Consider the following 12,132-nt stretch of genomic DNA (forward strand, 5'->3'; position numbering starts at 1 on the left):
CATTTATTGATAGGTTGTAACTCTATTTTGACAAATATATTTTAAAAGTTTAAAATTTTTTTTATTTCTCATAATATGTATTACTAAACATTAAATAACTTAGGCAAGTTGTAAAAAAAGAAAGAAAAATAATAAATAAATAAAAACTGGCAAAACGAGGTCAGCTGCGCCAAGGAAGATAAAGGAATAGTAGAAATACTTTTTTGATCACTATACTAATATTATCTAAACAAATTAATTACATAATACATTTGTATAAAAATTAACAATAACACTAAAAAAAAATATTGTAATTTCAAGCCGTTTTTCTTGGTTTAAGCCATACATTTTGCCCATTGGATGACTGCAACGTCAGCAGCATTCCATATCTAGGATCTTTAGTTGTTCCAATTTCATAGTTGAGAAGTATATGGCATAGCGAAGCCTTCATCTCTAGCATTGCGAATTTCTGACCTGCAAAGAGATTTTTTATAATGAGTTCTTGGATTTTTATATATATATAAATTAATACAAGTATTATTTTATAATTCTATGTTTAAGAATTATCTTACATCATTATAGATAATGACTTTTCTAATGAAGGCTAGTGTGTTGACTTGACTAATGCATAAAACACAGTTGGGTCAAATACATTACACATATCTTGATGTGTAAGGAAAATACACCTAGAATTGTGTATAAACTTGCCCCCCTCAATTTTAGTATATTCAACTTTTTCTTTTAATTTTTGGCAATTATTCCTTTTTTATAGTTTAAGTCTATCATAAATAAATAATTTATATCAATAATATACTCTATAAATTGATGAGATGAGAAACTGAAAATTCTTTAATTATGCTAGATATTCTAACAAAGGATAGTCTCCTAATAATGGCTATTAACCAGGGTGGTCTACTTCATACAGTCAACTATCTTCTTCCAATAGTGCAGATTTTCTTATAACAGTCACAGATAGCGCTTGTAGTCACCTATCATCTATACTATGATCCAGGTTTACATAATAAAAGTATTTTTCCTGGGATATATAAAATTTTAGCAAAATATATCTCTGACTAAACATAACTAGCTGACCCAGCAATGCTTTGCTATCGCTATATTTGAGGATGTATATGTATCTAATGAACACAATTGATAGTTTGATATAATATATATATTAAGATATTTGTTTAGAACTTTTTTTATACCTGAGAATTCCAGGATTTAACTATCTTCTATTTGTATAGATTAAAAAATACTATTTTCAGAATAAGTTCTTTTTGATTTCTTAGATGACAAGGTAATAAACATCCTTTACAAATATATCCTTAAAACTTGTCTCTTACCTATTTCTTAGTAACAGCTGATATAGAACACCTAGTTTTAAAAGATATATCTTAATAGCCATCCATATATCCGTTAAAATATTAAATCTCAAAACTTTAATTTTTTATGATTCTTGGTTACATTTGATAATATGCATCAAAATGTCTATGGAGCTAAAATTATAAAAATATTTTTTCATTGATTTTACAATATCAACAGACAGAATAATAAATAAACATCAGTAATTCAGCAATCAACAAAAGTAAGAATATTAAAATATTTATGAACTGAATTTTTAAATTTAAATTATAAATTAGCCTTGATATGAGTAAATAATGAAGGTTTGTATGAATCATTCATTTTCCTAAATTGTTGGTTTCATTTAAAATTTTCTCAGTTCATTAAAACAAATACTAATTACTTTTACAATGGTGGAATTAAAAAGATGGTTATTAGAAGCTCAAATATATTCCTATTATTATAAGTAATAAGTTTTCTAATACAACAATAAATTAGAAATTATTCACACAATCATTTATAAAGTTTGACAAATAAAATCTAAATCTCATTTTAGGTTTATTTAAGCTTATAATAATAAACATCAGAGATTAATTAATAAGAAGTTTAGTAAAAAAAATGTTAAAGTATTAAAAATTTACTAACCTATGCAGTTTCGAGATCCAGCACTGAATGGTACATAGGAATAAGGATGTCTGTTGGCGATGTTTTCAGGAAGAAATCGGTCGGGATCGAATTGGTCTGGTTTTTTGTAATACTTCTTATTCCGATGGATACCTCCAATAACTACTGTGGCTATACTACCAGCAGGGATCAAGTAGCCACCTATTTCATGTAATATTAAGTTAATGGCTTATAGAGATTTTATATTGATTGAAAGTTCTAAAGTGGAATTGAGTTGTTTAGTGGCAAGAATTTCACGTACTGCACCAGAAGGCAGAAATTACTTCCATGGGAAGCCTTTATTCATTCTGGATGTGACGGATCACTGTGGGAAAGCCTTTTCCTCTAGCAATTACTTGGGACGACCACGAGTCTGCATCGCAAGAAGGCTATTTTTTGATTATATAAAACTAATTTTTCATTCTATCTTTGAGCTCATTATTCATTTAGTTGCTCATATAGGTTTTATTTTATTTTATTAAATAAATAAGAAAATATTTTTTTATCAACCCAAAGGCAATTATTTCTATCATTTTCTTTCCTAATTTGATATGCTTTACTGAATCATTTAATTCAAATCATCACTTTGCAATGATCTAATTATAGTCCCCAGAACAAATTTAACTAATTTATCAACTATTGGAAATTAAAGTAAAAAATTTTACAAAAGTGAAGCCCAATCAACATGAAAGGAAACTAAGCTTTCCTTGTTGTGAAAATTGTTTCACACTGCATTGTTTAATTCATTTTCCTTCACTAATTGTGCATTCATCTCTCTTGAAATTGAAATTATGACAAGTATAGGGTAAATATAATTACAAATACACATATCTGACATGGATGAAAATTGTTGATTAAAATAAATTATTTTCAGGATTGTAAAGGTGCATAAATATGGGACAATTGTCCCGAAACATTTACAATAATGAAGAAAAATATAAAATAGTTTATATTAATCTTTGGAAGTTTTTTAACGTCAAAAATTGATAGAAAATTAATATAATTAAACTTCCTAAAACGAAAATCCAGGACGAAACAAAAATGGTAAGAAAGTTAAAAATAAATAACAAATTGACAAATTCATATATATTTTAGGAGTTCATCTTTATATTCCTTTAATTACTGTTTATATAATATATGTTAATGTTCCTTTAATATATGTTATATTAATATTTATATCTTATAATATTGTTATATCATATCTTTTTATTTTAGCCCTGTTGAAAACCTGCAGTGGGGTCTTAAGGTGTTGGCCATTAATTAATAGCTGGGGCAATTTCGTAATTGTTTTTCTTGACCGCAACCCTGAATATCTCCTTCTAAACTGAATTTCATAAAAAAAATTGTTCAGATCAAAAAGTTATTGTCTGAGAGAATTAGAAATGGACAAAATGCATTTTGATCTGTAGCTCATCAATTACAAACTCAAAGAAAAATCAAGAACCGGAAGAAGAGGAAGCTGACCCAGACTGAGACCAGGCTGGGAAAATCTCAGGAGGCAAAAAATAAAAACCAGGAGGCACCTGGATGGATGTGGACCAGGAGGATGTACTGATGCAGTGGACAAGGTAAGCCCCATCAACCAAGCGCTTGGCTCTACCACGGTAAAAATTATTCCCAATAATAATTAAAAGGAACTCCCCTAACATTGTAATTGTTATTATTATAATTCATTAAATCATATGATAATTTTTGGGAGCAGTGGCATGCGCAAACCCCAATCCACTACCCCACTGCTGTTGTACCTCGAGTATCAGAAATGGCAAGGGATTAAAAAAAAAAAAAAAAACCTGATGCTTCAGTGAATGATACAGATGTTGATGAATGGGTTGAAGGTTGTGAAGGAGAATCAGAACTCATGAGGAAATCATACAGAATGTTACAGAAGTCTTTACCAAAGAAGAAGAAGGTTGTCAAGTTGAGTAACCAATGACAATAAAGCATGAAGTAAACATTTCAATCACTGTCTGAAGTGGGGAACAGAAAATGATATACCATGGTAGCAAGTTCTTCTTTTACTATGTCTCGGAAAAGAAGCAGTGAAGAAGTTTCTATAGAAGTCCCAGCAAAAATAAATAACCAAGTTCTTTAAAAAATATTAATTTTTTAATATTTCAAACTGTCAAATTTCCAATAAAATATGTAAAAACAACAAAATAAATAAAAATATTTAAGTATATTCATATTTCTGATTTTTTACACCATTTTTTCAACTACTTTCTGTAATCCAAAATTTTCATGCAGCAATTAGTTAGGATTACCGAGATTAAACTGAACTCCCATATATTATATGCCTTTATCCAATCACATATTAAACAAAAGATTCCAACCTAATTAACTGGTTTGTACATCCCTTCCTATACAACTGTATTCTTTGAAAAATCCTTAATTGTTTGTGCTACCTAATTTTGGAATTTCTTACCCATATCTATTTGTAAAGCTTCCCCTTTAACATAATTTAAATATCAATTATATAAGCTATCTCCTCGATTATCAATTTTCTGTATACATGCAAATAATAAATATCCATACAAACTCGCATAAATATGTATATTTTTTCTAAAATATCATGTTTTTATTTTATTTATAAAATTATTATTGTTTTATGAGAAGATGGTTGCAGTCATTGAAGAATACAAATAAGTAAAAAGTTATTTATTAATGCTAATGTTTCGGCCAGAATTTCTAGCCTTCATTGCAGCTAAGAACAAAAAACAAGATAACAACAAATGAATAAAAGAATATATAGAATGATTAGAAAATAGCTCACTGGTTTTTTGTTCTTGTTGTGACTAGAAATTTTGGCCAAAATAAGTAAGATTTTACTTATTTGCATTCTTTACTGACCGCACTCCCATCTATCTTCTCCTCGTATATATTATCCATGGCCAACAATCTTCTCATTATTAATGTTTTATTTAACTTTGTTTAAGTTTACATAATTTAGCTAGGCAAATGCCGCTCAAATTGTCTACATTTTTAATCTTGGGGGACCAAGTGTCCAAGAATGTAGTTTGATTTTTCATTTCATTTACAATTTATCGACAATCAGATGAATAGTCCAACACTAGGAATTGTAATAATAATAGTAATAAATGCTGTATCAAGTTGTTTAAAGGTTTTTGATTTTCCAGAAGTTGCTATACTTAGGAATATGACCCTTAGAAAATAGTATATACAATTATTTTTAATATTAAGTATAACTAGAGACCAGATTTTCATGCGATAGCATCTTTTGTTCTCTAGCTTCTAATTCAGTCAAACCTCGACAAGAATTCAAATCCTGAGGTGAATGTTGCATTGATACTAGTTTTATATTGCATGCTTTTGAGGTAACTGAAAAAATGAAATTACAATACTTTGGAATAATAAAAAACTCAAGAATTCAGAAATTGCAATTAAAATATTTGGTGATTAATACCTTATATACTCCTTTATAAAAAGCACCTTGCTTAATTTTCCAGAATCTTAAAATTTTGGTAATTTTAAGAAGTTTCAAACCTAGTTTTCTCTTATTATGAACAAAATTTAAGGTTTTTAATGAAAGTAGCTTAGTTATTTATGTATTTTTGCCCAATCGTGGTATTAAGTGAGTTTATTTTGATTCTAATAAGGTTAGATAAGCTTTCCATGTACATACTATTATGTAGTACAGATTAAGTTGACTATTCCATGATTACGATCTTATAGACACATTTTGGGTTTTATTGCACAATTTTGTACAGTATGTATTTTAATACATGTTTCTTGATTTTTTACTGCAAACAAATCGGGTCTCTAATTATAATCATATGCAATATAAATTCCAATCTCTTTGACACCGTATTAATATACTCACTTGGAAGTTTTATGTCCTTAGATATTTCTCTTCCAATCATAGGCACAGAAGGGTATAATCTCAGAACCTCTTTAATGACTCGCTCCAGATACTTAAGGTTGTTAAGGAACTCAATAGTAAATGCTGTATTAGCAATTAAAGCATCACTCACTTCACGATATGCTTTTTCCTGTGAAAGATAGTGAAGCATAAACAAGTTAATAATTGTAGTACTTCATACTTTAGGAAAGTATCACTTACTAATTACCTAGCCTGGAAGTAATTACAATAAGTTATTAAAACTGAAATTTTTGAGTTTACACAGAGCTGTATGATGTTATAAAGATATAAACAAAATTCAGATATAGTTTCATGAGAGTGCACTCCTACAATAATCCATGAATATAATACCTATTGAGTTGTGGCACAACTGAGTTTACAATTGCTAATGTAAACTAATCATTATTTAACATGTATATTTAAGTTATTCAGCACAAAAAAATATTGATTTCATGAAACATTCAGTCAATTACCTGAAAATTGAAATTAACTATCAGATCAGTAAACACTTTGAAATTAGATTTTATCAAGTTATTTCTAATAACAATAGTTACTGAATGGTGATAATAAATACAATTTAAAAATTTATTGAAATAAAAATATTTTATTTTAATTGTAATTATAAACTAATTTTCATTGTTCAATTTTAAATTTCGTTTGCACATTCAAATCAAGAATTTATTTTGTGAGGAAAAGATGGTCAGGGGTGCGGTCAGTACAATAGTAATAAATACATTCAAATGAATTTGACTTTATCTGTGGCAAAGTTTCGGCCTAAATTAAGGCTGAAAACAAAACAAAAACAGATAACTATGATACAGTGAAAAAACAAAACAGAGTATTGAAAAAATTAAGAAGATAAAAAATGATACTGAAAAAAGATATAATATAATTCGGAAAAGGTAAAAATTTATACAAAAAGATAACAAACATTGAAAATAAGAAAAAAAAAAACACATTAAAAATCAAACAATGCTTTATGTAAATAATGAAAAAATTGAAATTAAAACAATTAGGAATGTGCGAAAGTAAACGATATACAAGATAAAATGAGCATCTTGGAAATGCAAAGAAGTAAAAATAACAAATCAACGAAGTGACAAAAATTTATATAATTTAAAGGGGAGTACAGTAGGAGTTATTTAACTATAGATATTACTTCTTTATTTTACCTATGTATATATTTTTAAGCTTCTCATTGTATCATGTATATCGCACATTTTTCATTATTTTAATTTTAATTATTTGTATAGAGCACTGTTTGATTTTTAATTTTCTTTTCTTTATCAAATATATTCATTGTTTATCTTTTTGTATAAATTCTTATGTTTACAATATTTTATTTTAGTATTATTTGTTATCTTCTTAATATCTTGTGATATTGTTGATTTTTCTTTTTTTCACTATATTAAGTTTGTGTGTTTACTAAAATGTTTAATGTTACACTTTCATCTACTAATGTCTTCAATTTTTTTAAATAATAGTTTAGCAATTAAGAAAAATTAATTTCCATAGGTCCTAACTATTCCCAAAAGGAAAATTAGAAATACTCCTATTTTTAGGAGTTATTAAAGCAAATTACAGAATCAATTTCACTACATTTAAGGAAGGATAAATAAAATTATATGTTTTTTCAAGCATTGTGGTCATTAGTTTTTATTAACAAACAATAAAATAATAAATAATTCCAAAATAACAACAAAATAAAATAAAATATTTAAATCTTTAATTAATCTTTTAAAAACTCCACATTACTAAAATATTTTACATAAATTGTGTTTTCATGAAAATTTATGATTATAAATTAAAACACAATTACAAATTTTTCAAGTATTTGCAATACTTTAGTGACAAATTACAATCTACCTTTAAAACATAAAGATTCTGTTGATCAATGAAACAATAACTTTCATATCTTCGACAGAATATCCTGTTTTTGATTAAATAAGCTACCTCTAGATATTAAAATCCGAAGAAAGAAAAAGTAGAAAAATATAAATGTTCAATTGTCCATAAGTTTTAATCTTTTTGAAGGTGGAGTACCACTAGAAAATGGTTCCAATATCCTTGGGGTACTTTCTTGCAACCATCTAACTTGTGTTGCTGGTCCAAAGCCTACTTTGTTTCGGGCGGCTATTCTAAAAATTATAGCTGGCTTTGATGAGGTGTCAATTTTAGCTTCTTGAAGGGCTAAATTTGGAATGATGGCTTGAGTGTTTGGTCCTAAATAAACTCTAACGAATCCCATTGATTCAGGAACAGAATGCCGGACAGCTAATGAAACAGAATAGGATATGATGGGAGCTCCTTCGCTAGGAGGGGGAGACCAACTAATATGAGCACCTTCAGCACACTTAGATATTTTAACAGAAGATGGTGCAGCAGGCAACCCACCAAGTTTATCTATTTTATTGTCGCATTTGTCAGTATTAGATGGTTTTATGGTGTTTAAATTGTGCCTTACTTCAGTTTTAATGGTGTTTGGTAATAAATTTTCATAATTTAGAGAGTTCTGTTCCTTTCCGAGATTAGATGATGCTGGGTTTTCTTCAGCACTCGCTGGAGGCTGAGAAAAGATATTACTTGTAAGAGCAGCAGTAGCCAATGTAATAAGTCCATCAGCTGCTTTCCTTGTTGTCGGTGTATCAGAAGTTCTTTGAAAATTTTTTATTTTACCAGATGAATCATCTCTTAAACAATCTTTATCTTCATTTTTAGAATCAATTGAACTATCAATAATCCCAGAATCTAATTGTCTTGAATTCATCGAAGTCCCAAATATTCCCGAAGTAGATGAAACAATATTAGGTACAATATCAAGTGGATATGAATTCATCGCAACATGGAGTGGCTTAGCACCAAATTCTGACTTAATGCTGGATCCTAGCTCAGTGCTAAGTAGGTCGATGTCTACATCTGATTTTTTGAAATGTTGTACTTTCATAAGATCTGTCATACCAGTCTCAGTTTTTACTAAGCTGAGGTCAGTATCGAATTCAGAAGCAGTCATTGGACCAACACTATTTGTTATGCTATTACAAGATACAAAGTTATTGTCACTGTCAGGTTTTGATGCTAAGAAGCCTATGTTACCTTTAATGCCATGCATTGACCAATTCCCTGATTCACTGTTTAGGTTCTCGATACTGGAATCTGTTGCAGTTTTCTCTGTTGTTTGTAATTTAAAATTTTGAACTCCCAGATCAGCAGCCTGTTGAAGAATATGAGAAGCTGGACCTAATGAAGCTTTTCCAGTTATAGTTACTGTTTTAGTACCTCCAGAGCAAGGAACTGAAATTGTAATAGGTTTTCCAATGGCTGAACCAGTAACAGTTTGATTCATCATCACCATTCTAACAGGAGAAGAGCCCTTTTCTATAGAACCACGAGCTCCAGTTAATGTTGTGACTGGTCTGACAGTTGAACCTGTCGTCATAACTAGCAATTGTTGACCGGGCATTTTGATTCCGGGTTTATTAATTATAATTGTTTGTTGCTTGGTTCCTTTGGAATTTTTACTCACTGTGACCATGTTTGACGGTAAAAGTTTTACAGTACTAACAACTTTAGTGTTCACCACTGGGCTTGCTGTACCACTCACAACTTTGACAATAGAATCTTGATTAATACCAGTACCCGCATTTGATATGATATCGATTCCACACTTATTTTGTATAATATTGACTGTAGGCATTGAAACTTTTTTATTGGTTTTAACAAAAGTGACAATTTTCGACTGACCTGAAGACACGGGCTGTTGTAATAAAAACTTTTGAATAGAAGGAGACTTTAACATACTGGTATTACTAAAACAGCTTTTAACAGACTGAATCTGATTTGATGAATTTGCCATTACTGGTATTAATGAATGGGGATTATAAGAACCAGTAGTTGGAAGTGGTTCAGGTATCTGAACAGTTCCAGAAGAAGTTAATGGTGGGTCACTAGGCTTGACCACTTGCCTTATTAGAGGTTTGAAAATTTGACGGCTGGGTGGCATGAAATGAGCGTTAGGAGAAACTTCTGGGGTTTTGGGTCTTGGCTTAATGGTTTCGAAGGGAGGTAGTTTAGGTAAAAACAGCTTGGATGAAATAACGGATGCTGAATGAGATGATGGTGGGACATCGTATTTCTGAATTTGCAATAGATAATACTCCACAGAATGTAAAGGATTCCAACAAACTTCTAAATCATTGGTTGCTGCCCTGACAAGCTGCACTTTACTCATAGAACTAGGATGCTCAACTTCTAAATACCACATATCTTTACAACATACCTGATTGTTCCAAGCTTTACGGTAGCCATCTCGGCCAGACCAAATATAAATTCTTTCATTCACTCTAACAGCACAATGACCAGCTCTAGCTTTAGGCATATTTTCTTCTGAGGAATCTTGACTAAGGTTCTCCCAAACCATTTTTTTCAAATTTAAACAAGCTAATTGATTAGTGCACTTCCATTCTTTTTCATGTGTTCCAAATTTATTATTTTCCATCACCATTGGTACCCATCCACCAAAAACATACATTTTATCACCAACAACAGTACTCGAATGTAATGATCGAGGTAAAGGATGTAAACCACCAACTATGCATTCACTCCAGGACATTGTTTCTATGTCGAGAATCCAAAGATCTCCGAGTCGGCAGCCAGACATTCCTCCAAATACAATTAATCGAGACTTTCCTTCAGAATCTGTATGTGCCACTGCAGAATGAGATTCTCTAGGTGGAGGAAAAGTTCCGAACACACAAGGTTTGATCCATATAGTGGAATAATTTGGACAAAGTTCTAGTATATAAAGATCATTAAGATAAGTCAATGATGAAGCTGGGTTTATGGGATCAAGAGTATTATCATCACTTTCATTTGCTAATCCTCCAAATAAATACACTTTGTTACCAATGAGGGTAAAACTGTGGCCTAATCTTGGACAAGGTGGTGAAGAATTATGAGGTGACCTAGGTCTTAGATTCTTCCACTCCCATCGGCTAGCTTGCAATTCATATAATTTATTTGAATAATTTCCATACTCCATCATACCACCAAACACCAAAATTCGGGTATTATCGACAACCATTCCAAAAGCAGCACACCCTGGCGGTATGTCACCCTTAAGCGCGGGGATGAACCAGTTATTAGTAGCTGTATTAAATACGTGTAGCTCATCAACAATACCTTCATTTCCACCACCAAAAACCACAATAAGTTCCTTGATCGCGACAGCTCTGTGTCCATGTCTAGGCCTAGGCTGTGGACCAGCTGAATCGGTCACTTTTTTCCATCTAAGTATGGGCGCCGCCATGCTACTAGTGGATTAGAACATCAATTGAAGAGGTTGATGGCCTCTCAGGCTGTACGAGAATGAAAATGGTTTATTTCGCTAATAAATAATAAATACGTTCACTTAATTAAGCAATTAACATTTTATAATAACACTACAGCATAATGCTTTAAACATAACTTTCCACGGCTTTAAAAAGAGAAGGTACCAACTTCAGGAATACAAAGCTAAAAGACTGATGGAGTCCCCGTACATAATCGTTTGAACAATTGCAAAATTTGAGGCAAAATAAATATTCGCGCTTTAATAGATAAATTTTACATTTCAAGTTTTAAAAAATAATTAAAAATGAAAAGATTTCTTTAAATCTGTAATGTTAGTTTGACATTTTATCGAAATGCGAAACTTTAATCGATCTTCTAAGGAAAATCAATAAAACAATATTGATAAATTCATTGGTTATTTCATTTTAAATTAACTTTGAAATCTTCGCAATAGTTTAAATTTTTTAGTCTCCCTATTCAATATAATAATACAAAAAAAAAAATCATTTTACTGTGACAGCTGTTATTTGTTTAATCGCTTGCAGGTGTTTACAGATATAAATCATATACACAATGTAAACATGGCGAACGATTGGTGACCATTTTAAAACTAATTGACTTGGGATATGTTTGTAACTTTTCGTTTAAGATAAGATTTGCTTAAGACAACTAAAATAAGTTAATTACCTCTTGGCACCCAAATTTACTCATTCTTATATATTAATGAGTTATCTGTTGGGAATGTAGTGTTATATCAACTAATTTCTGTAGCCGGTTCATATGTAAATTCTTAGTTCAGAGTTAAATTATGAAAAGTAAATATGGAAGATTATTTAATCGTTAATACTTGATATTTCTTATTCACTGTCATAATAGTCTCTGTGTTTTGAAAGGGTTGATTAGGTTTAATTTTGCTATTACCTGTATGTCTTTTTAAGTATAGA

The 12,132-nt window shown here is 30.1% G+C and overlaps 2 protein-coding genes across 3 annotated transcripts; both read right to left on the bottom strand.

Annotated features, from left to right (window-relative positions):
* Positions 1 to 274: 274 nt before the first annotated feature.
* Positions 275 to 6,011, bottom strand: LOC136795154 (cytochrome P450 4C1-like). The gene is made up of 3 exons (XM_067044840.1): positions 5,822 to 6,011; positions 1,966 to 2,145; positions 275 to 453 (listed from the first exon to the last, which is right to left on the bottom strand). The coding sequence occupies exons 1-3, from the start codon at positions 6,009 to 6,011 to the stop codon at positions 296 to 298; spliced, it is 528 nt and encodes a 175-aa protein (XP_066900941.1). The 3' UTR covers positions 275 to 295.
* On the bottom strand, positions 5,862 to 11,580 carry LOC136795037 (host cell factor 2-like). 2 transcript variants are annotated; one of them, XM_067044836.1, is made up of 3 exons: positions 7,727 to 11,580; positions 6,069 to 6,333; positions 5,863 to 5,990 (listed from the first exon to the last, which is right to left on the bottom strand). In XM_067044836.1, exon 1 carries the CDS (start codon positions 11,163 to 11,165, stop codon positions 7,863 to 7,865), a length of 3,303 nt encoding a protein of 1,100 aa, XP_066900937.1. In that variant the 5' UTR covers positions 11,166 to 11,580; the 3' UTR covers positions 5,863 to 5,990; positions 6,069 to 6,333; positions 7,727 to 7,862. The 2 variants fall into 2 exon arrangements, with proteins under 2 accessions (XP_066900936.1, XP_066900937.1); XM_067044835.1 differs by lacking the exon at positions 6,069 to 6,333 and having other exon boundaries at positions 5,862 to 5,990.
* Positions 11,581 to 12,132: the final 552 nt, after the last annotated feature.

Source organism: Halyomorpha halys, unplaced genomic scaffold (genome assembly GCF_000696795.3).
Source record: "Halyomorpha halys isolate HHAL.00 unplaced genomic scaffold, Hhal_1.1 Scaffold508.1, whole genome shotgun sequence".
In the NCBI taxonomy this organism is placed as follows: domain Eukaryota; kingdom Metazoa; phylum Arthropoda; class Insecta; order Hemiptera; family Pentatomidae; genus Halyomorpha; species Halyomorpha halys.

Coding starts and splice junctions, on each gene's coding strand:
- LOC136795154 (XM_067044840.1), bottom strand. CDS start 6,011: ATGCTTCACTATCTTTCACAGGAAAAAGCATATCGTGAAGTGAGTGAT. Junction 2,146..5,821: donor TAAGGACATAAAACTTCCAA/GTGAGTATATTA, acceptor TACATGAAATAG/GTGGCTACTTGATCCCTGCT. Junction 454..1,965: donor TGGATCTCGAAACTGCATAG/GTTAGTAAATTT, acceptor ATCTCTTTGCAG/GTCAGAAATTCGCAATGCTA.
- LOC136795037 (XM_067044835.1), bottom strand. CDS start 11,165: ATGGCGGCGCCCATACTTAGATGGAAAAAAGTGACCGATTCAGCTGGT.